This window comes from Mobula birostris, chromosome 21 (genome assembly GCF_030028105.1).
Source record: "Mobula birostris isolate sMobBir1 chromosome 21, sMobBir1.hap1, whole genome shotgun sequence".
NCBI lineage: Eukaryota > Metazoa > Chordata > Chondrichthyes > Myliobatiformes > Myliobatidae > Mobula > Mobula birostris.
In genome coordinates this window covers 18,615,524-18,641,313 of record NC_092390.1, presented here as the reverse complement: position 1 = coordinate 18,641,313, position 25,790 = coordinate 18,615,524, and the positions used below count along the sequence as shown (strand labels likewise).

General features: G+C 44.2%; 1 protein-coding gene across 2 annotated transcripts; it reads right to left on the bottom strand.

Moving 5' to 3' along the window:
- Positions 1-95: 95 nt before the first annotated feature.
- arhgap19 (Rho GTPase activating protein 19) lies at positions 96-24,809 on the bottom strand. 2 transcript variants are annotated; one of them, XM_072239085.1, is made up of 12 exons: positions 24,769-24,809; positions 23,471-23,724; positions 20,500-20,580; positions 19,800-20,009; positions 18,697-18,920; positions 17,636-17,722; positions 17,074-17,139; positions 13,898-14,089; positions 10,111-10,206; positions 8,425-8,541; positions 7,716-7,793; positions 96-1,610 (listed from the first exon to the last, which is right to left on the bottom strand). In XM_072239085.1, the coding sequence occupies exons 1-12, from the start codon at positions 24,780-24,782 to the stop codon at positions 1,560-1,562; spliced, it is 1,470 nt and encodes a 489-aa protein (XP_072095186.1). In that variant the 5' UTR covers positions 24,783-24,809; the 3' UTR covers positions 96-1,559. The 2 variants fall into 2 exon arrangements, with proteins under 2 accessions (XP_072095186.1, XP_072095187.1); XM_072239086.1 differs by lacking the exon at positions 24,769-24,809 and adding an exon at positions 24,310-24,352.
- Between the last annotated feature and the right edge of the window lie 981 nt (positions 24,810-25,790).

Genomic DNA, 25,790 nt, shown 5'->3' with positions numbered 1-25,790 from the left:
TTTCTCAATACTACTGCTTGCTAGGGCCCTCACGTCAGACTGAAAGAGCCCAGCCTCTAGGTAAAGAATGCCAGAGACTTACAAACTGAGTGTTGGTATCTTTCATCTTACCAAAAGTGAATTATTGTCTGTGTAATACAAAAATATAAACAAAAAAATTCTATTATACATAGCATAAATACAAGCACATGGATGTTAAACGTTTGGAGGCCATGGCCACTCACAGTATAAAAGATTCACATTATTTCAGAGCCAATTCACACAAACATATAGGCACTGAACTGGTGCCAGTTCATTAGGGAAAAGCACCAACATTAGACTACCATCACATAAAATCAATTTATGGGGTCTAACAGCCGTGCATTGTACAGTGCAATTTAACTGAGCCCATTATATCTCAGTCGAGAGATTAAAACCAAGCTCTGGCTAAGACCAATGTGATGTAGAGAAGTAATTAGACCAGGAACCTGGTCTCCCTGTTCACAAAATGAAGTTTCATTCTCCTATACACCCATGGGCAGCCAGCAACCACCATAGACCAATTTAACATGACGTTAGTATAGAATACACAGAGACTGGTCTTGGACCTAGTTAATAAGATAAATGCAAGTCCAGCACCCTCAAAGAACATATTGATTCAGTAAAAATTAAGTATTTTATCAATGGATTTCTACCAGATTATACTTTCCACTATTATCTCTTGACCTTTAACATCAACCTTCCAACATGACCTCTTTTCCATAAGCTCACTGCATCTTCCCTGCACCAAGACACTAAACTCTCCCACTGACTTGAAAGACCAATGTTTCTCAGTTGTATTTCTCTGCAGGCAGGCAGCAGAGGTGTCTCACTTAAACTGTTACCGACACACCTCTGTATTGCCTGGCCCTGCAAATCCAGGCAGACGAGATGGGCAAATATATTTGCCATAACACAAAATAAAGACCTCCCAGTGAATTAATGACATCAGTCAATGGTCTGCTGGGGCAGCTTTACAAATACTGACTCTAGCTCAGCCTAAGATACCGTCTAGAATCCAGACCCTCAATGACATGGAAGCAATCCACAATTCTGTTCACAACACCAGCACGCTCCTGACCTCCACCCCACTGCCTCGAGCTCCCACCCTCACCCTGATGAGCTTTTGTTTTGGTTCCATGTTCTTCTGTATTAAGACCTGGTGAAAGGTGGTGTAATATTCTGCACAGGTAGCATTTTATGCAGTAACAGCCAATGATCTAAATGTTCTGAAAAAAACTGTCAAAGCAGCAGGCTCATTTTCAGTCACTCACCACCTTTCTGCAACTTACCGCTCACACTCACTTCTCACACCCAAGCCCTTCAAATCCACGTATCCAAGCTCATCCCTGGAGATGAGTTGTTTAACCAACGATCCATTGTCCCTTGATAGTCATCAGCCAGTTTCATCCCAGACTGTATAAAATTAGTCTTTTTTTCCACAGGGAATTATTTCTATAACGTCTTTGTAAACACCAATATTTCAGTTCACATCAGTGGCTGTCTTGACTCTCAGACGAATCTTCACCATTTTACTGGGGCTACATGGCCGACTCCTGCGTTATGACCATTCGAATCCCTCTGGGCACTTTCTGCTTTTTAGAAGATAAAGAGAAATGTCTGTCAACCATCACCAATGCAAGTTAGTGCCTGATGCACATGCCAGCGTAGGGGTACTCACTTGACAGGAAAGGCGCGATTATTAACCAGAGGAGCTGGCTTCTAAGCTCTTCTGAAAGTTATTTTGATCAAGGGATGGTGCACATAAACAGATCTTTCTTGAGAAGAGCAGGCTCTGTCAGTAACCTGACTTTGTGTGTCCTTTTGTAGGGCAAGGCCCCTCGACCACTCACACCTCCAATCTCATTGATTGGAACACCAGTGTTTGTAAAAGGTATCACCCAAGGGGTTCACATACCATTTTGAACCTGGACTGTGATTGTTTATATGGTGTACTCAGTATTGATGACATACAGTTGCTTGTGTTATTAATTTAGATAGGTTGTGTTTGTCTATTATTGTGACATAGATGAAGATCAGACCATATTTTAATTAATCCAGAAAACCAGGTAATTGCAAAGGGTTCACAAACAATTTCTTGCAACTGTATACCCCGAACCAGTGGATTAATTTCTCCAAAGTTGAAATAACATGCTTTCCTTGTCCTTTCAAATCCCAGGTGTCCTGATACTTCCCGTAGCCATTTGATTACCAGAAAAGCAGCAAAACCCAAGGAATGGGAATAGATTAGAGCTGATAAAGAAGGACATGGAAATTAAAGCAAAAGAACACAGGTTTTGAAGAGCATTCCCTGGTGGGTTGTTAGAAACTTGCACTGCCACCTATGGGCAATCAGCCAGATCGGGCCAAGGAAGCAGAGCAGGTGAACCAGATGGGTTTTTCATCTATTATATTTTGAGCACAGTTACAAATAGCAAGCTTTAACTCAAGAATTTGTGTACTCATTTGGAATTCTTTGGCTGCTGGGGTCAGATTTCAGTCCAGGGTCTTGAATCTCTAATCCAGAAAGATGGCCCATCTACCTATCCTGATCATCCACCCAAGATATTTTACCAGAATATTCCCTAATTCTCTTAAAACCCAGATTTTATCAATCTGTTTTGAATGAACCCAACTGCGTGAAGCAGAGACAACCTCTCAGCATGTAAAGCTGTGTAAGGACCATTAAGGAAGACAGACCATGACAGAATTCTTCTCAGATGTAAAGTGATTAGTCCAAACTGATACGAGTGTCCTAGCAAAGAAAGGAAACTATAAAGGGGCAGGAATAAGTTGGGTACAACAGATAAACAACTTCATGAAAAAGCATCACAGTAGACTGACAATTAATGCCACAACTATGGCAGCTGTACAGTCTGGCCTGGTATAAAATTATATAAATAAAAATAGTCCAATCTTGGAAAACAAATATTTAAGGATGCACTCAGTCCAAAAAGAATCTAATGGATGCCAGGAAGGCAGCAACCCCAAAGAATGTGAATAGATCTTGACAAAGGAGAATGTAGAAATGAAGCCAAAAGGAGAAAAATCATACAGAACATAAAAGTGGGCTGTCACAGCTTTTACACAGAAGTAAAAAAAGATTACTGTAGTTTTTTTTTTCTTTAAACAGTCAAATGGAATCAGGGGAATGACAAGGCAGAACAAACATTGTGATTCTTCTTTCAGAGAGGAATAAACTTATTTCCCAGAAATGTTTGGGAACCAAGAATCAATGAAGGTGAGTAACCAGAGGAAATTAGTGTTGGTGAAGTAAGTGTTGGACACATCACACCAGAGGGCCCAAGAAGTGGCCATTCACCACTCTACATACAAGTTTCAAACTGGGACCCTCAAAGGTGGAGCACTAAATGCTGTACTACTGCACAACTTTGAAAAGTGATAAGTGGGGGGGGGGGCGTCACGTGATGATGTGGGATTGAGATGTATAATTCCAGCTCTCCCGTAAAAAATCAGCAAAGTACCGTTTAAACAAAGTAAAGTTAGTAAATACTTGCCGAAAACTACTTATAAACTTCGTAAGACTACTCTATGGTATGCCTCATAAACCGCAACAGGAGAAGTCTGTTGTTGTGAAGTCGCCGCGAGATGGAAAGAAAAAAGGGCCTACTGCAGCGATGGAGCGTCAGATTCAGGTTGGATCTCCTTCGGAGGAGACGCATTTTATCTCTGGCGTAGAACAGGGAGCAATGGCGGCGGTAGCGGTCTCTCGGAAGAAGATGCCGGAATTGCGCATGCGCAAATTGACACAACTTAAACTACAGGAACCGACGGCCACTGCAACTGAAAGTGACTTAGAGTCAGAATTGGATACCGCAGAGAACACAGATGAAGAAGAGGAGGAAGAACTGGAAGAGACTGGAAGTAAAGGAGACGACAGAGACATGAGAGGCTTTATTGCAATTAACGGCTGAACTAAGAAAATTAAGAACAGAGCTTAGAGACGTGAAGATGTGCTATGATAAAGCTATGAAATGACAGGATAAAATGGATAAGAAACTTCAGAAGATGGAAAGAACAATGGAGCATATTAACGATAGACTGGAAAAAACAGAAAATGATGTGATTGTCTGGAACACGGAAAGAAATCAACTCTTGGAGAAAGTGGACGTGTTGGAAAATTTTAGTAGACGTAATAATCTTAAAATTGTTGGTCTTAAAGAAGGTATAGAGGGAGATAATCCAATAGAAATTTTTCAAAAATGGATCCCGAAAACCTTGCAAATGAAAGAGGAAGACCGATCAATTGAAATTGAGTGGATACATAGAGCTCTAAGACCAAAACCACAAGATGACCAATATCCATGATCAATTTTAATAAAATTCTTAAGATTTCAAGACAAAGAAAGGATTCTACAGGCGGCTGCCCAAGCTGCCAAGAGAAAAGGGCCACTGATGATAGAAGGGAAGAAAATTTTTTCCTACCCTGATATAAGTTATGAACTTTTGAAGAGAAGGAAGAAATTTAATCCAGTGAAAAAAGCCCTATGGGATCACGGTTATCAATTTATATTGCGTTATCCTGCAACCTTGAAGATTTTTTTGGCGATTACCGGAAAGCAGAGGAGTTCGTGCGAGATTCTTTGAATATTCACCAGATACAAGAACAAACCTAGGGGAGCGAGATGGATTGAAGATGAAGACTGGATCAAGGATTAGGCCTGTTGGATTTTTAGGCGGATGAATATATTAATATATTATTAGTTATATGAGGGAGGGGAAGAAAGGTTAAAATTTGAGGAACATTAGCTGGGAATAATGACAATTTTTAAAATATATATATATATATATATATACACAATTTTTTGTTACGGGGGAGCTGGAAGAAATACTGACCAATCGCCACGTTATTCATGTGTGCAAGTGTGGCAATAGCCACGACCCACACAATGGAGGGGGGTAGTGTGTATCTTTTCATTCACAACATTACTGGGGGGGTTTTTGTTTTTTCTTTTTTTTGTATCTCATCCATCTTTTTTTTTCTTTTTGCCTGGATGATTGGGAGGGAAACACATAGCAACATGGTAAAGTTCAAAGAGATTCCCCAGGGAACTATGAGAGTTGAGAAGCTAAGTAACGTTTTAGATTTTAAGAGATAAATATGAAACATTTTTTAATATTTGGAGCCCTTATTTATAGCTCCAATGATAAAGATCTTGGTTCCTTGGGGAAAGTAACAAATATATATTAAATTTATTTTTAATCCCATGGAGCATGTGCAAACCTTCCAATATTCAGGCAGTTCTTTTTTTTCTTTTCTCTTTAGGTATGAGTATATATCGGGGGGGGGGAGGGTTAAGGGGAGGGTAGATATTATTTTTTCATGTATTTACTTTGAAAACTCAATAAAAATATTAAAAAAAAGAAAAGTGATAAGTCCTTGGGCCAGATAATTTGCAACCCAAAATACAAATGGATACGTACACAGAATCAGAGGATTCATTGGTTAACGCTTTCCACAAGTCTGTTGATAATTGACATTGTCATCTGTAACCCCACTATTTAAAGAGAGTGTAAACAGACACTGCTTCACAAACTGACTGGAGTTGAGAGTGTGGATAAGGGAGAACCTTAGATTTCCAGAAAGCCACCAGGAAGTCCCAATTGAAGGGTGGTATATACGTAAAGCAGATGGTATTGGGAGTAATGTACAGGTATACATTGAAACTTACTTGAGAGAAAACCGTAGGAATAATGGTACTTTTCCAAGGTGACAGTACTTAAGGTACAGCTGAGATTATTTGCCTCCATTACATATTCATTATTGAATTTGAGAATGATTTCAGAGACGGTTCCTTTGACCATTTCAAAGTGGATTACCTCACAACTTTCCATATTATATAGCATCTACCATGTCCACATCTCCTCAAACCTCTCTACATCCACGTCCACTCTTACAATAGCATTAACTCCCTGCAATTTGAGCGGAAGAAGCTAAAGTCAGATGCATCAGTATTACAGCAGAGCAAAGGAAATTAGAGGCATGAGAGAGGAGCTGGCCAAAGTTAATTGGAAGTGGACACCAGCAATGATGACAGTAGAGCAGCAATGACTAGTTTCTGGCAGCAATTCAGAAGGTGCAGAATAAATCCATCCCAAAGAAGTAATAGAATTCTAAAGGCAAGATAATGCAAACGTAGCCGACAAGGGAAGTCAAGGCCAACGTAAAAGCAAAAGGGAAGGCAATATAATATAGCAAAAATAAGTGGGAAGTCAGAGGGATTGGGAAGTTTTTTAAAACCAACAGAAGGCAACTAAAAAAGCCATAAGGGGGGAAATATGAAAGTAAGCTAGCCAATAATATCAAAGAGGAGATCAAAAGTTTTTTCAGATATATAAAGAGTAACAGAGGCAAGAGTAGATGTCGGACCACTGAAAAATGATCCTGGAAAAGTAATAACGGGGGACAAGGAAGTGGCAGACGGACGGAATAAGTATTTTGCATCAATCTCCACTGTGGAAGACACTAGCATTCTGCCAGAAGTTTGAAAGTACCCATGATGGAACTGACTAATTTGACAATTTTCTGTAGCTTCTTTTGCTGCTGTTCAGTAGTCTCCTTCTTCCCTTCCCCTGCCCCCCCCCCCCCCACCAGACAGTGATGTAGCTTGTCAAAATGCTCACCACAGTACATCTATAGAAGTTTGAGTGTTTGGGTATCAAACCAAATCCCTTCAAGCTCCGAATGAAATATAGCCGCTGTCTTGCCTTCTTTATAGCTGCATCAATATGCTGGGACAGGTTAGATCCTCAGAGTTGTTGACTCCCAGGTTCACTCTCTCTTCTGATCCCTCTATGAGGATTGGTTCATCTTACTCTCCCAGATATCCATGATCAGCTCTTTCATCGTAACTGACATTGAGTGCCAAGTGGTGAGTACGTGGAATTCGGCTGTGGAGGGCAGGTCATTGGGTGTACTTAAGGTGGAGGTTGATAAGTTCTTGATTAGTTGGGGTGTGGAAGGTTATGGGGAGAAGGAAGGAAAATGGGGTTGAGGGAAATGGATCAGCCATGATGAAACGGTGAAGCAAACTCAATCGCCTGGTTAACTTGATTCTGCTCCTATGTCTTATGGAACAGCACTGGTATAGATGTCATATCTAGTCACCTCAGACGCACTGATGAGATATATAAAGTATTTTCTAGTCTCCACTCCATAATACATTTGCAGAAGCTATAAAGCTTTGAGAGATCATCACTGGAGTGGTCACATTCACTGTTGGCTGGGACTTGGGTTGTTGAGTGTTTGGGACCTGGGATCAGCCTTTAGTGCAGTCTGAGACAATATTACTGTTCCCTTATATGCATGTGCTTCTCGTCTCAGCACTGAACATCTAGTTCCCTACTCAACACTCTCCTGTTCTAGACTCACCAATTATACGAAACATCTGCCTTATTAAACCCTGCACCTTTCCAATAGATCATCTTTCATAACAGAGTTCAGACCAATCTGCTTACCAGGCAAGCATCAACCTGTTCTGTGCATTCACTTGACAAGGGAATGATGTACCTGTTACCTGTCACCTGGGGCACACCTTGCACTGACTAACTGATTGAAGATGAGGTATGCTGCAACTTCTCCACCCAGAAGATTTAGAAGGGAGGCTCACTGCCAAATTCACCCTTGATTTTAACGGAAATTCTGATCAAAGTAAAAGAACTCAGAATCACGTCACCTTCCTCTCACTGAGAATCTCATCTGTTGACTTTGACCGGAGGTGGCTGAAGTGCAGAGATGACAGTTCCACAGGCTTCTGAAACCGGAAACAGTGAGAGACAGAGGCATAACTATGGATTCAAAACCTTTTCTATCTTCCCAGAATGGAGGTTCTGCCAATCTCTCAGACTGTACATCCAATGTCCCAGAGCCTGCTTTCCCAAAACTCCACCCTTACTCATCTGCAACAACCAAAATACATCTGCAGTTCCCAAGTTACCCCACAGCCCTAACCCTTCAGCTCCCTCTCAACACCTCCACTACCCCATGCAAAATCGGCAATTGTTGCTTACAGTGTGCACCATCAGCAATGTGTCCTGCTCAAACTTCCAAGCACAAAGTGAGGGCACCTCTGAAGACCATCTGACCCTGCTGTCTGTGTGCACCATAACCAAGAACAGTCCCCTCCTGTATTTGCAGCCTGCCACCCAGATTTCCATCCTCAGCCCACACTGAAGTAGTTCCACAGGCCCCCCGTTTTCAGCAATCAAGGCCCTGCCCAATGAAAGGTATCGCGCTCAATCTCTCCCCAAAGCTACTGGCTGATCCACATGCATTTCCAGTATCTGCAGTGCTGTTATTTTGCTCAACCCTTCCCTTCCCAGTTCCAACCCCAACGAACAAAACTATTTCCAATCACCAATCTGCAGCGTGTGCAGGAGACTCACCTGATCCAGATTCTCCTTCCCTTGTTCCCTTGGCTGCTCACAGCTCTGAGTTGCCACATCAGATAGCAGAATCCTGCCCTTTCTTTCTGATGCAGAGTGACCACCTAAAACCTTACGCTGCAGAAGCAAGAAGTGTCAGCAGGATTAGAACACTGCCTCAGTCTACAGCTTTCAACAGGTACACACAACACCAGAGAGATCCTGTTCTTCACACAGAGAAGGTGTGCTAAAATCCACCTGTGTCCACTCAATGAACCTGAGGACCCAAGCCAGTTTATCATCTGCTCCTCGTGCTTCCCAGAAATTAGTTCACAAACCCTGGCATCGCAGACAAGGCCAACATTTGCTCTAATTGCCTGAGAAAATGGGTTTGAATCTTCTACTTTAATCACAGGTGCTCCCAGTGTCACTGGGGTGAGCGGCCAGCATTTAGACCCAGAAACAGGAACAAAGCTCCATTTCCAAGCCTGAAAGCCTGTGACTAAGGGAAGATAAGTGGTGGTGTTGCGCCTAAAGCTCTTGGCCCAGGTGGAAGAGGCTGTGTCTTTGGAAGGGGTGCTGGAGTAACCCAGATGAGAAGTGGCAATACAGTACACACTGTCTGTACCCACTGTGTACTAGTGGTAGAGGGAATGAACATGCAGGGCAGGCAGGCAAGTTTGTTTTTCCTGGACATTCTGTAGTTCTCTAAGGTTGTTAGAGAAAGTGAAGAGCCCTGTCACGTCCCTCATAGATAGTGGAAAGTGTTTCGGGAAATCACATGGTGTGTCACTTGCTACACAATGCCACTCTGATCTACAGCAACAACAGTGTGTGTATGTCAGGTCCACTTCAACTACAGAATTAAAGTATCACTGAATGAGGTGGCTAAATTCCCCGTTGTTGAAGGTGGTTATTGCAGAGACTGGAGGTGCAAGTGATATTTACCACCAACCAGCCCTGGTTACTATCACTAGAATTCACCTCTTCTCTGAGGGGAATGCCCACCCCGCCCCCCAAACCTGCTCTACAATTCATAACAATTAACACTACACACAGAACAGGCCCTTCACCCATTAGGCCATGCTAAGCTATTATTTTACTTAATCCCATTAATCCGCACCTGGACAATAGCCCTCCATAACTCTTCCACGTCCACGTACTTACCCAAACTTATCATAAATGTTGAAATCAAACCTGCAACCACCACTTCTGCTGACAGCTCATTCCACAACCACACCAGTTTCAATAACATCTCAGCTGATCCTCACCCTCGATTCCCTGTTTCTGTGTGGCCCCAAAGCCCCTCCATTTGCTGAGCACCCAAGGGTCCTCATGCATGCTGGCAACAAGAACCCCCGATTTACAATTCTCTGCCTGCCCCGGAAATGAGCCAGTCCCATGCTCTGCCATCCTTCAGCCCATCACATGATTTATTCATGCCATCAGTTATTCGCGTTTGGACTAATAGAATGGCTGAGATACAGGTCGAACCCCACTTACATACCACTGCTTGGTGGCGTGGACATAACTATCCAATCTTCCTGTGGACAGGGAATCGAGCTGAAGCCCACCCGTTCATGCAGCTCACAACACAGTCGCAGTGTCTCTTGCTCCTTCCATATTTAAGCTTATGTATCATGTAAAGGATGGCTGTGTTTTAATACTTTAATCCACAGTTTGATTGCAGCCTTGTGCTCCTCTTACCTTAATGAGGCCTCCAAACGACCGGGAGCGCACATGTTTCTTGGTTCTAGGCGAAGCAAATCCTTCTGGAGTTCCGACCACAGAGCTTTTATTAAACTGCAAGGAGGTAGCAATCAGTTGAGTGTGAACAGAGGCATCACAGTGAGCAGCACAACTTGAGAGTGAGGCTCTGAGACCCACTCGATACATGATGCCCCATACGCTCTACAGTCACAGTCTTGTACAACACAGAAACAGCCCACCATATTCATGCTAAACTTTTGCCCTCTCTACATTAGTCTCTCTTGCTACATTAGGACTGTATCCTTCTAGTCTTGGTCTGGTTTAAGTATCTATCTACAAACCCCATTTCCAGAAAAGTTGGGATATTTTCCAAAATGCAATAAAGACAAAAATCTGTGATATGTTAATTCACGTGAACCTTTATTTAACTGACAAAAGTACAAAGAAAAGATTTTCAATAGTTTTACTGACCAACTTAATTGTATTTTGTAAACATACACAAATTTAGAACTTGATGGCTGCAACACACTCAACAAAAGTTGGGACAGAGTTAAAATAAGATTGAAAAATGCACAGAATATTCAAGTAACACCGGTTTGGAAGACTCCACATTAAGCAGGCTAATTGGTAGCAGGTGAGGTTTAAAAGTAGCGTCCATCAAAGGCTCAGTCTTTGCAAGCAACGATGGGTCGTGGCTCACCCCTTTGTGCCAAAATTCGTGACAGAATTGTTAGTCAATTCTAAAGGAACATTTCTCAACGCAAGATTGCAGAGAATTTAGGTCTTTCAACATCTACAGTACATAATATTGTGAAAAGATTCAGAGAATTCAGAGACATCTCAGGGCGTAAAGGGCAAGGTCAGAAACCACTGTTGAATGCGTGTGATCTTCGAGCCCTCAGGCGGCAGTACCTAAGAAACCGTCATGCTACTGTGACAATTATAGCCACCTGGGCTCGGGAGTACTTCAGAAAACCGTTGTCACTCAACACAGTCCGTCGCTGCATCCAGAAATGCAACTTGAAACTGTATTATGCAAGGAGGAAGTCATACATCAACTCTATGCAGAAACGCCGGTGAGTTCTCTGGGCCCGAGCTCATCTCAGATGGACTGAAAGACTGTGGAACCGTGTGCTGTAGTCAGTTGAGTCCACATTTCAGCTAGTTTTTGGAAAAAACAGGCGTCGAGTTCTCCGTGCCAAAGATGAAGACAACCATCCAGATTGTTATCAGCAAAAGGTGCAAAAGCCAGCATCTGTGATGGTTTGGGGGTGCATCAGTGCCCACGGCAAGGGTGCGTTGCATGTATGTGAAGGTACCATTGACTCTGTGGCGTATATTAGGATTTTAGAGAGACATATGTTGCCATCAAGGCGACGTCTCTTCCCGGGATGTCCATGCTTATTTCAGCAAGACAATGCCAGACCACATTCTGCACGGGCTACAACAGCGTGGCTTTGTAGACACAGAGTGCGTGTGCTTGACTGGCCTGCTGCCAGTCCAGATCTATCTCCTATTGTAAATGTATGGCACATCATGAAGAGGAGAATCAGACAATAGAGACCACGGACTGTTGAGCGGCTGAAGTCTTATATCAAGCAAGAATGGACAAAATTTTCAATTGCAAATCTACTACAATTAGTATCCTCAGTTCCAAAACAATTAAAAAGTGTTATTAAAAGGAAAGGTGATGTAACACAATGGTAAACATGCCTCTGTCCCAACTTTTGTTGAGTGTGTTGCAGCCATCAAATTCTAAATTTGTGTATATTTACAAAATACAATTAAGTTGGTCAGTAAAACTATTGAAAATCTTTTCTTTGTACCTTTGTCAGTTAAATAAAGGTTCACGTGAATTAACATATCACAGATTCTTGTTTTTATTGCATTTTGGAAAATATCCCAACTCTTCTGGAAATGGGGTTTGTAAATGGTTCAGAGGCCATTTGCTTTCTTCACTACCATATCCACCTATGTCACCACTTTGAACTGGGGACTTGAATTAATAATCCCCAACATTCCTTAGCACCCTACCATTTACTGTACATGTCACGGTCCTAATCAACTTCCCAAAACACAACAGCTCTCTTATCAGGATTAAATTTTATTTGCCAACACTCCACCTAAATTTCCAACTGATCTCGGACAACTTCCTTGCCATCCAAAACACCAATTTCTACATCATTCTCAATCTACTTCAAAGTTCCAAGAAAATTTATTATCGAAATATGTATATGTCACCAATGTAACGCTGAGACGTGTTTCCCTGCAGGTGTACTCATGGTAATTGGATTCAGTAACAGATTCAAAGCAAGACCGCACCCAACAGGGAGGACAACCAGTGTGCAAAAACCCAAATATACAAATAACGATAGGTAGATGACAGATAGATCAATAAACAAGCATGCAGTAAGTAAACAAATAGCAAGAATATGAGATCGAGTGTCGTTGACAGTGAGTCCATAGGTTGTGGGAAGAGCTCAGTGATGGGGCAAGTGAAGCTGAGTGAAGTTAGCTCCAGTGGTCAAGAGTCTAATGGTTGAAGGGTAATAACCATTCCTGAACCTGGTGTGAGTCCTGAGGCTTCTATACCTTCTTCCTGATGGTAGCAGCAAGAAGAGAGCATGACTTGGCTAGCGGGGGCCTGATTACAGATGACAACACTGTGTTTAGCCGTGCTCAGAGGTGGAGTGTGCTTCACTCCTGATGACTGGGCCATATCCACTACTTGGTAGGATTTTCCACTCAAGGACACTGGCGTTTCGATATCAGGCTGGGATGCAGCCAGTCAATATACAGTGTCCTCTACTACACATCTGTCAGTGTCCTGGGATCAGGTAACCTGGCCCATGGAAAGCATACACTGAAGTATGACTTATTTGCCCTCTAACACTCCAAAGTCTAGAGTTATTATTCACACAGACAAAACAACAGCAGGATTCCCCAGAGCAGCAGCTGGGAGTGGTGTCACTCAGTAGCGCCATGTGCTGAGGTGGATAATACCTTGTGGTTTGGAACACACGTATGAGTGATTTCAGTGGATGTAACATTGCAAAGTAGCAATAGGATAACTATGACGTGCCCAGTCTCCACACGCTGACTGCTGGCACTGTGTCACAGAAAATATAACAGAGATCTCTGGTATTTTAAGTACACACCAACGTTTGCTCAGATACTTCACTCAAAGCTAGTCCCAACACAGAAGTGAGGCAGTTTCAATTCCCTTGCTCCCTAACGGAAATTTGTGTACGGTCAAACCTATCACAACAGGCCACAGTGTGGCAGAAAGAGCAGTAATGGAGCCTCCACGTCCTCCCTCACTACCACTACCCAAGGAGTGGAACATTGAGGCAAGGATTTACAGAAGCCTTCCCTGAGCTCACCAGCTGCATTTGGTGCTCCCGATGTAGCCTCCTCTACATCAGTGAGGTCAAGTACAGTCACTACGTCTGTAGCAGGATGCCGAGACCCAGCTTGAATGTCATTTGAATTCCCCGTTCCTGCACTGAACTATCTGTCTTTGCTCTTCTCCACTAACAATTGAGGCCAACACAGACTAGACGGGCACAACCTAACGCTCCCCCCTGGGCAGTCTGCTGCTCTCCTCAGTGCAACTACTACTACTGGACCATCTCATCCCTCCCCTTTATACCGCTATCGCCCCTCTCAGTCTGATATACAGTCGTGCCCTGAAACGTCAGTCGTTCTATTCCCCATCCCCAATTCCCTGACCCTGCAGCAGTTTGTCAGCTGCTCCAGTGCCAAAACTCTCTTCCTGCCCTACCTGTCTCACGAGTTTCTTCTTTTTGGCAGAATCAGGCATGTTGCTGACATGCTTAAACAATTCCCTCAGGGCGTCCTCGGTCCGCTGCTGTGTCTCTTCACGCCTCACCACTGAATGCAGGCGGCTCCGCTTCATTCCACTCACTGACAGCGAGTCTGGGCAGTCTGGGATTGGCTTCAGATCCAGGTCATCCTGAACACAAACGCAACCGCTGGTCAATCATACCATTCAGCCTCTCACCGATCCCTCCTGAGAATCAGTACACCCATGTTCCCCCAGGCAGAGGAACAATGCCTTCACACAGGAAGGACGCAAGTGCACCAGGGAGATTCACCAGCTGGTGCCTGGCATGGATTTTGATTACGATTATGGGTTGGGTGGGGGCGGGGAATGTGCAGAACGGGTAGGCAGGAGGCTGAAATGGGACCTGATAAAGGTACACAGAATTATAAAGGGACTCGAAATTACGAAGGGAATGGATAGGACAGATAGTCCTATCCCTATAGCAAATTGTCTAAAGCTGAAAGGCAAAGACTTAAATCTGAAGAGGAGATCTGAGAAAGGATTCTGCCACCAGAGCAGGGATTGGAATCTGGAATGAACTGTCTGAGAAATGGTGGATGCAGTTACTCTGACAATATTTAAGTATCTATACAGGGGCATAGAAGGCTATAGATAGAGTGCTGGCTAACAAAATTACTGTAGATGGTTGCCTGGAGGTTGACATGGACAAAATGAGTTGAAGGGCTTGTTACTATGCTACACAAAGAGGATACCTTACAATATCAGATCAAATCCCCTTCCCAATTTCTAACTCCAGCTGCCCTCAGCTGAAAAATATCCTTCCTCCTTGTTGAGCTACCTACAGAAGATCCAAGGGCACAGAATGGGCTCTGGACTGAGGGACTTCAGCAATGGTGAGAGAACTACCCACTGACGGTACACCGGCTCTTCACGGTATCGACAGGTTCTTATAGAAATAAACAAAGATCTTCATCTGTGCTGTAAATCATGAAGAAGAGATTCTGCAGATGCTGGAAATCTTGAGCAACACAGACAAAATGCTGGAGGGGCTCAGCAGGCCTGACTTGCTGAGATGTTCTGTGTGACACTGCAATGGGAATAGCGAAGTGAATGGTGAACACCATGGGGTATTGTGGACCATTAGGGTTCAGTTCAGGATTAATATCATTGGCACATGCCATGAAATTTGTTGTTTTGCAGTAACAAAGTGCAATACATAGAAAAACTATAAATTACAGTAAATATATATAAATTAATTAAGTAGAGCAAAAAATAGTGAGGTAGTATTCATGGGTTGGTTCAGAAGAAAGTGTTCATTAAATGCTGAGTGTGGGTCTTGGCTCCTGTATCTCCTTCTGATGGTAACAATGAGATGAGAAGTATATGTCACTATAACCTGTAAACGCACAGCTGACACATCCAAATGTACTGTTACAAGCAAGCCAGGAACGAATACTGGAGAACACCAGAACTCACCCAAACACGAGCACAAGATAAACCTTTGTGTGTGCCAAACTCCGTGACCCAGAGCGACAGGGCTGAACAATCCCACAACCAAGAGACATACCACAGCTCTAGCCCTAGCACAGCCATCTGTTAATCATAATGGACAATTAAGCAGCTAATTGGCAGAAAGTGGTGCAGCCCTGCACACAAGAGCCAAAGACCATAAAAGGACATTTGGACAGAATTGTCGATACACTAACGGTCTTAGAAGCAGATAACAATCTGGCAGTAGTGCTGAAGACACCACTCCTCCAGTGTCTTTACAGTTACAACATTAGCATCTACTTAGGGTGAAAAGTTCCTTTATTGGGCAGCATTTTACCAGAAGCAGCTCTGGTAAACCTGAGAATATACAGGGGAAATTATCTACTGCCAGGTGCCCTGCCTCACAAGGCAGCAGCTGCTGGAGTCAATCAGTTCAATCCCATGCATGCAATATTTGCATAATACTAGTATTGTGTAATATAATCTCCCACAGGAGGGTATCTGAACAAATCCTCCTGACATTCACTGAAACAGCAGCTAGGGCACCGAGACCACTGATCCAAGGACAGGTTCAAATCCCGCTAGAGCAGGCGGGGAATTTAAACAAACATGGAATTTCAATGAAAAATCTGGTGTCAGTTACAGCAACAATGAAAATACTAGATTGGGGCAAAAATCCACCTCAGATAAATCAGAGAAGGGAATCTGAAAGATCAAAAAAGCTGCAGATGCACTAAATCTGAAATGAAAAGTCAAATAACACTGGGAACACTCAGCAAGTCAGGCAGGGGACAGAGTTAATGGTTCATGTCAGAGACCGTCAGAAAGAGAAAAAAGTCTCAAATGCTAGAGTATTGCTTCCAATTTTCAGCATCAGCAGCCTCCTGTGTTCACATCTCAGAAAACAAAACCATAATCCCAACTGATTACAGAGCATCTGTGGAGATACTGATTTACCTTCTCAACATGACAACTTTCATTCAAAGCCAAAACTTAACTGCATGGATGTTGCCTGTCCTGCTGAGAACATCAGAAGAGAGAGAGACCGAGAGACCACGTCTGCAGCATGTGGTTCAGTTCCAGTATCCATGGTGGACAACTTTGAGAGACCACAAATCCCATTGGAAGATCCTAAATACAATTAAGGAGCAAGCAAGCAGAGTCTACTTTGACCTCAGTTCAATAGCAGAGGTCACTACAGATGTGATGTGCCCAGTTTCTACCTTACCCACGATCCTTATGTGACACACACAAAATGCTGGGGGAACTCAGCAGGCCAGGGAGGATCTATCGAAAAGAGTAAACAGCCAATGTTTTGGGCCGAGACCCTTCATCATAGACACTGCCTGGCCTGCAGAGTTCCTCCAGCATGTTGTGTGCTGCCTTGATTTCCAGCTTCTGCAGATTTTCTCTAGTTTTTGATCTTTATGTGACCTCAGTTCCTTCAACACAATAAAGAAATTAGTTAATTTTCAAAGTCAAAGTACGTATACCGCAGCATATAGTATCTTGAGATTCATTTTTTGCAGGAAATTACAGGAAAATAAAGAAATACAATAGAATTTATGAAAAAAATACATAAAAAGATTGATAAACAGCCAATGTGCAAAACAAACCCATGCAGATAAAATACCGAGAAATAAGTGTATGGCATATTTTACCTTTGAAACTGCAATTTTTGAACCTGTGAACTGTAGTCTGGCAAGTTCCCGGATGTATGCTGGTGCCTGGAGACAAATAGAATGCTTACAAATGTTTAAATTCATCATACTTAATAAGTAGCATTTAAACCAAAACCCCTAACCTGGAATGCAATTAGGTTTTAGCACTTCCTAATCAGGAAACCTACCCCACTCATTGAGACCCTCTGACCAGCTCTGCAGCCTCAAAATATTAATCCCCAAGATTTTCTCACCAGATTCACCTGCATAGAAACATCACTAAACATATCAGGCAGTGATACGACAGCAACACTACATGCTTTGTCAGCACCTGCCTTAGTTCCTATTGCAGCAATGCCTAAACAATGGGAGCACCGATTACCCCATCTTCACAGCCTCAGTCACCTCACCATTACAGCCACCCCTGAGGTGAAGCAACAGGGTATTTTAGGTACATGCTGTGTTGCAAACCGACAGACAGCTGAAGAATCAGGTAATTCAAGTTTGTGATTCACTTACAGAACCAGCTTCCTTCATTCTGTAACATGCTGTATTTCCTTACCCGGAAAAGCTTCTGGGAATGTTTAATCAGAAATGCCACACTATTATTCAGCTTGGTGATATTCTCCTGGAGATCAGCAGCAACCAACTATTCAGATCAGGAAAAGGTGAAGAGAATCAGAAGGAGAAATAAAACTGAAGGATCAGAGACAACAAACCATAAAATCAATAGCAACACACACAAAGTGCTGGAGGAACACAGCAAGTCCGGGAGCATCTATGGTAATAAATAAACAGTCGACTTTTCAGGCTGAGACTCTTCTTCAGGACTGAAAGGGAAGGGGAAAAAACCCCAATTAAAAAGGTGGCATGTAAAGCCTTCTAGCTAGTGTTGATTGTCAACAAGGAGATGTTATTTTCGATCTGCACAAACTGTGGTCTCCCAGTGAGTCGAGGGAGTTACACAGGCTCAGTTTCCAGGGCTTTTTGATTAGAACTGAGGGTAGGATTGTGTTGGACATTGAGCTGCAGTCAATAAACTGCAGCCTGGCATATGTATTGTTATTATCCAGGTGATCTAAGGCCAAGTGGAGAGTCAGTGAGATTGCATCTGCTGTAGACCTATTGTGATTGGCAAAGTGCAGCTAGTCCAGGTCCTTGCTTAGGTAGAATTTAGTTCTAGCCACGATCAACGTCTCAAAGCACTTATCACAGTAGATGTGAGTGCCACTGGGCAATAGCCATTGAGGTAGCTCACCCTGCTGTCCTTGTCCCCTTTTGAGGCCGGTGGGAACTTCTAACGGCAGCAGTGAGGGGTCAAAGATATCCTTGAACACTCTTGAAAGTTGGTTGGCACAGGTTTTCAGAAGGGGGAGAAGGCCGGAGAATGGGGTTGAGAGGGGAAAATAAATCAGCCATGATGGAATGGTGGCACAGACTCAATGGACTGAATGGCCAAACTCTGCTCCTTTAACTTATGGTCTTAGGCTTGTCATGGGAAATAAAGTTAAAGCACACAGCATACAGGAAAGGGATGTCAAATAAGTATCTAAGCATGTAATCTATAGGAATGGTTGTTAACAAAGAATGTTATGAAATACTGAGGACACAAACATCACTTACATTTCTGGGCCAGAGGATGTGTGGGGTGAACATTAGTGCCAGGTTGGAGGCAGACATCTTGTTCCTGTGCTGTTGTTTGGCAGTGTGGTACAGCAGGTCTAACAGTAACTTCAACAAGTTCCGACTGGCCGAGGGTAGCAACAGCAAGAGCAGCTGGAGAGCCTCAATCCGGCGCTCCTTGTCAGGGATGGGCTTTTTCCCTGCGGCGTCAAACACCATTAGACCTAGTGATGAGGGAAGAAATGGTAATAACAAGCCGACATCCGAAAACAGAAATTCATTCAACAATGAACCTGTGGGAGGAATTCAGTGGGCCGAGTAGCATCTGTTGGGAGAGTAACTGTTGGCATTTGAGGGTGAGCCACTGCATTAGGGATAAGGGTGTAGAGGAAGCCAGCCAGTATAAAAGGTAGTGATTGGGAGGGGTGCAGAAAGAGTGGTGAGATAACGACCAGTCGATGTTTGGTAGACCAAGGAGAGGTGTATGCAGATGGACACAGGTAGAGGAGGGAGTGGTAGAGTTTGGAGACAGATACAGATGGATGATAGGTGGAAGCAGATGAAATAAAGGGACAGATGGAGCGAGGTGTGGAGAGGGAAGAGTGGAAGTTGAAACAGGAGGGTTTAAGATGGAGAAGGGTTGGGGACAAGGAAACCCAACTACTCCCTGCAACTTGGGTCGTCTCCAACATACAGCCCGCAGTGCCCTGTAAGTGGAGCTACATCAATTCAAATAAAATCCTTTTTCTTTTATAAACCAATTTCCCTGCTCAGATCCCAGCGGGAGATCTACCCTTACACTGGAAAGCAGAGGCACGTTACCATGCACGACCAGCTTGCGCTTAAACATATTTCCCTCAGAACATCTCACACTCCACTGTTTATCTATAATCCTGGCTACTTAGTTCACTGGGACATGGGTTATAGCAAGCTATGAGGAAAGGAGTACTAGCTTCCAGTTATACTTGTCCACTGCTTAGTATCACTGACATTTCAAACTAGATTAAGAGAATTTAACAGTAAATCAATTTTTTTTTAAAATTCCCTTAATATCTACAGTCCACAATCCCCTGCTCCCAGTAAGTTCCACTCACTCAGTGTACCTGCTATTTTGAGATGGGCATTGAAGTGCCTATGACTGAGAAGTGGCTCTGGAAGCTCCCCAAGGAACATTTTCAGCAGAGTGGCTACATCATTTGGATGAAATTCTCCAGAATCCAGGTCTATGTCTGCTCCAGTGTTTAAGGCTTCCTTCAGGGTCTGCTGTCGCACAATATTTCCAGGAACACGAAACAGGCCCTCTACATGGAGATCTGTGGAGAAAGAGGGGAGTAAGTGGCAGAAAAGGCCAGGTGTGAAACACAGCAAAAAACATTCAGAATCATGTTTCATTTTTACATTTGTTATCTGATAGCAGCGCAATGAAGTGAATGAAGTAAGAGGGAGCAGTAGTAAACCTCTTTCAATCATAACAAAGAACCATCTTCAGACTGTTACAAAAAAAGGTGAGAAGCAGAAGAGAGATGACACTGTGATATTGCATTGGTTAAGTCCAGCCTGTGAACTGCTTGAGGGCGAGGCAAAAGTAAGAACACATAGGGACCCAAATATCACAACAGGAACATGGCAAAAAGGAGCTACAAGAGCAAGAGGACGATTGCAAGCACAGCAGAAAGCTGGTACTGAGGCAGAAACCGAAGATGGAAAGGTGACTGTCAGAGAGATACCCCAAGGTGGGGAAGAAAAGATGGGGGAGGATGCAGCAAACATTTTACTAACGTGAGCCGTTGTTCTTGCACTTACTTTTGTAAAGATATTCAATGAGCTGATAAACCTGAGCGATTCCCTCTTCCGTCAGTGGAGCTCCAAATACAACTCCCTTCTCTGAAAGTGAGAACACTGAATGGTTTACTGAATCCCCATGTAGAGATCAAATGTGGGTCACGTCAAGTATGTGCTTCACATCACAGAACTCCTCTTAATGAAGCAGTAACACAGGTTTGGGACTAGAGGGCATGACATCTGGGCCAGAACTAACTGAAATGTACAAGTGCTGCTGACCATGGGCACAGCCAGCCTGCAGACCGGAGCAGTGAGCCAAATGATGGCCAGCGGTAACCCCAGGATACTGGTGGTGCAGGATTCAGTGATGGTGAGGTCACTGAATGTCAAGGGGTGAGAGCTGGATTTTCTCTTGTTAAATATTATCAATGCCCGGCACTGCAGTGCAGTGAATGCTCCCTGCCAACTCTAAACCCAGGCCTGGACATTGTCTGGGTCTTGCACACATTTGGTTACAGATTACAATACAAATGTTCTGGATTAAAGTTCAAAGTACAAAGTACACATACTTTATACAACCTTGAGATTTGTCTCCTTACAGTCAACCACAAAACAAAGAAACCCGATAGAACCCATTTAAAAAAAGACCGTCAATCACATGCAAGAAAAAATTGGAGACAGATACAGAATTGTGTAAACAATAAAAGCAAATAACATTCAGAACCAAGGTTAATGAAAGTGAGTCCACAGACACGAAGGCGGGCATCACTGCAGCCGATTCAGAAGGCCACAGCCTCAGTTCAGCAGAGAGACGGGTAAACCTTGTGGAGCAGAGAGCTGCACCGACACCCTGAACTTTTCAATCCGGCTCAGCGTTTAAATCATTCAAATCTCGAGTCGTTCCTTGCTCTCAGGCCTGGGCTCTGCTGCCTTAACTGTGCCTCACCTCAAATTACCTCCAAGTCCATTCCACCAACGGCCAAACAGTGGCTCATTACCCGCTCTCTGGCCTACACCCCACCACCTCAATTCAGCACTTACATACCATGCAGCAACCGTCCCACACCTTCGAGACTTCAGATCACACCACAAAAATGCCAAGTCGTAAGGCGGTTCGAAAGCTCAACTCCGAAAGGAAAAATACAGGCTATTGATTGCAGTGATCGTTTACCAGTAACAGTGTTACTAATAAAGTAGTTAGTTGTCCTCTGTTTTGTTTGCTGCTGACAAGTAGTCACCAGAGCCACCTTAAACCGGAAGGTTTGAAAACAAACATGGCAAACACTCAGGTTAGGCAGCATTTCTAGACAGATAATGCAGAGGGGAGGGGGAAGTCATATGCATCAGAGGTACAAGAGGATTTGGGAGTCCTCGTGTAGGATTCCCTAAGGATTAATTTGCAGGTTCAGTCTATGGTGAGGAAGGCAAATGCAACATTAGCATTAATTTCAGAGGGACTAGAATATAAAAGTAGGGATGTAATTGGAGAAATGTGAACCGTTTTGGGTCCTTTATCTAAGAAAAGATGTGCTGGTACTGAAAGGGGTTCAGAGAAGGATCATGAGAATTAATCTAGGAATGAAAGGGTTAACATACGAGGAGAAAGTGCTGCTGCTCAGGTTCTGGCTGCTTTTTGGTCCTGCGCTCCTCATATACAGTTCAGAAGGGGGCGGGTATGAGGAGTTCCTGGTGGGCTTGCTCCTGGGCCCAGCCAAGGTGGCCATTTGTGTGTCTCGGTGGTGGAAAGTGGAGGTCTCTGCCCAGGCCAACTTTTCCAAGCATACGCTTGTGCCCTGCTGTCCTTGGAGAGGGATATGCGGTTGTAATGGGTACATTGGGGGATTTCTGGGGGCGGTGGACCACCAGGGAATCGAATATTTAACAGACAGTAGTGATGATATCTGAATCTGAATGTTTTCACTGTCTTGCAAATACTGAATGTCTGTACCTTGTGATTGTTATGCAAATAAACTTTATAGTTTTGTTAAAAAAAAGTGTTTGATGGCTCTGGTCTATACTCACTGGAGTTTAAAAGAATGAGACGGATCTTATTGAAACCCGTCAACTACTGAAAAGTCAAGAGAGACTGGGTGTGGAGAGGATGTTTCCTATCTTGGGAGGGGTCTAGGACCAGAAGGCACAGCCTCAGAATAGAGGGACATCCATTTGGCACAGAGATGAGAGGGAACTTCTTGGTAGTGAATGTGCAGAATTCACTGCCACAGAAGGCTACGGAGCCTCAGTCACTGAGTATATTTAAAGTATTGGTTGACAGCTTCTTGATTAGTCAGAGTGTCAAAAGTTACAGTGTGAAGACAGGAGAATGGGGTTGAGAGGGATAATAATTCAGCCATAGAGCAGACTCAACAGGCTAAATAAACTCATTTTGCTCTCGTGTCTTACAGTCTCATGCTGCTGGTGGAATCAGAAACAGCAATGGATAATGAGGGACCAGAGAAACTCTGTCCGTGTTCTGAGACAGCCTGAGAGCAGAGGTGTAGGAACCTGGCAACACGTGTTTGAGGGCTCTGGCAATGATGCTAGAGTAAAAGTCAGAGGTACCTACATGGCAGATACAACAGGGAGAGTTGGAAAACCGAACGGAGGCTTTTATTTAAAGGCAGGATGGGAGGAGGTGTACCTGAGTTAGCTCCGCAAGCCCGCGGCTTTGGAATGGATGTTTGTCACTAACCTGTCCCCTGAGAAGGAGATCAGGAGAAAGAGACAGAGGTGGGCCCTGTGAAGATGAGTTGAATGCTTTGCAGAGTACCTTCATTCAGTGTGTGCGGCAGCCCTGAGATCCCTGTTGCCTGACACCTCATTTCCCCTCCCACTCTGATCTTTGTGGTCCCCACCGTGACCTGACACAAGGTGGTATGGTAGCGATATGAACAAATATCAATGTCAGAGAGCAGACTACCAATGAATTGATCCCTGGGCTGTGGGGCAACAAATAATCTGTCAGACATTTAATGAAGATGCTGCCACTGACCTTTGCGCTTCAGGAAGTTAAATGAGCGGAAGAAACTGGTGTTAGTTGGCAACTTGGGCTCCTCATCACCGATGAGCTGTGAAAATTCTGTGCCTGGCAGGTCAATTAGGCGTGTCAGATTGCTCACAACTAGCTCCAGAAAGATTTCCGGCTTCTCATGACGAAGTTTTTCCACAAAGAAATCCGGATCAAAGATGATGGGCTTACGGTGAGGTGATGGTTCAGTGCTGATCACAATATTACAAGTGGTGTCCCTGTCACAGAGAAATGAATCGTTTTTTTTTTGTTAATGAGGCCACCTGGAGACTAAATTCTCCAACAAATGAACTAGGACGGTCACCAGCATGGGCAAGTGCCAAGCTCAGTGACAGCTATATTGTTGGGAAGTGTTTCAGGTGGAAAAGAGCGTGGCAGAGAGAGGGGTACGTATAAGGTGACCCTGGGCAGGGTCACTCTTTGGTCCCAGAGGCAAGCAATGCTGTTGTACTTCCCACCTCTTCCACTACTCACCCACAGAACTGCCACCAAGGTCCAACCATCTTGCCCATTCCATCACCCTTTCTGTCTCCTCCCTTACCTACTGTCTTCCAGCCCACTCTTTCCCCTACACTAATCTTCCCCCACCACACCTCCCCCTTCTCCTTCATTCTACTTGCCCCTTCCTTAGCGCTACCCGACCCAATCTGTTATCTCTCTTTACCATCGCCCGAACCTCCCTTCCCTGTATCTACTGCCACTTCCTCCCGCTCTTTTCCCCACCTCCTCTACACCTCAACCCTGAAACCCTTTCCTGACTGTACTTCAGAAACTACAATGATACGGGGGTGAGAACTCTCTACCCTGTCATCCGTCCAGTCCTGACGAAGGGTCTCGGCCCGAAACGTTGACTGTTCGTTTCCACGGATGCTGCCCGACCTGCTGAGTTCCTCCAGCGTGTTGCTTTAACCCCAGCATCTGCAGAGTATGTTCTGTTTACGATCCGCCCAGCCTCACCTCCCCCAGATGTATCTCCCTGTCTATCTCCTACACCTTCCCTCCCCCTAACCACTCCCACCCATCTCTCCCTGTCCCCCTTCCCATAGCCCCGGCCGTAAACACCATCTCTCACACGTCCCCTCATCCCCGGCCGTATACCACTTTCCTACCCAGCTCCCCTGCCAAACCTTTCTTATCCTATAGCCCCAGCCTTACCGCCCCTCTGTCCCACCTCCCTCCTCTTTCCCTATTCCTGTTCTTGTTCCGGACCCCGCCCGCGTCCCCCACACCTCACAACTCCCACCTCCCCGCTCCTTTCTCACCCCAGATCCTCCATCTTGAGTCACAGAACTGCCGTTGACCCTCTACTCCCATTGGTGCGTTTGAAATTCGCGCTATTACGTACGTGGGGGGCGTGACTGTGCGTGTCCGCGCACGCTGCTGAAATGCGTCTGCGTGCTTTGGCGTAGAGCGGTCTGGGAATTGGAGTTTAAGAGTACGGGGGGGCGTGACTTTGTGGCCGAACACGCAGCTGAAATACGCCTTCGTGCTTTGGCATAGAGCGGTCTGGGAATTGGAGTTTCCTGGAACGGGGTGGGGTTGCGAAGGTTGGGTGTTGAATACCCTGCATCGCTCGGGTAGAAAGTTCCAGATTTCACCAGCCATCTGGGTGGAAAGAAAACGTCAAATCCCCTCTAAACCTACCATCTTAAAACTATGCCGTCTGGTTATAGACTACTTTGCCACGGAGAAGACTATGCCTCTCATAATTTTATATACTGTACTTAATCAGGTCTCCTCTAAGGAAAACAGACCTAACTGAAACGCTCCATCCCAGACAACTTCCTAGTTCATCTCCTCTGCGCCCTCTCCAGCATAATCATATCGGTCCACCTCGGAATGCACACAACATTCCACCACCCTTTTATAAATTGATACTACAATCACCCTGCTTTTACAGTCCATACCCCATCCGGTGAAGGCGGCATTGCGTTATCTTCTTCATTTTAGGTTGCTGCCTTCATGTATGCTTGGATTTTTTTCACTAAGGACCCCTGCCCCTCACTATTTCCAAAGACCCGACTGTTGATTGTACTGTACATGTCTCAGCCTCATTATTCTTCCCTAACTACCTGGTCTTTAAATACACCACCTTACACCTTTATAACCAGTCAGCTTGCTCTGTCCCTTTGTGTGTAGCCAAACTATACAGAAAAACAGGACTAATTTTTAAAATGTATGCCTGAAAATGAATATTCTCTACCTGATGCTGTCAGCATTTTTTTTTTTTTTGGTGGCTTGTCTACCAAGAGCACTGCCAGGGGATTTAATTTCGATAAATCTG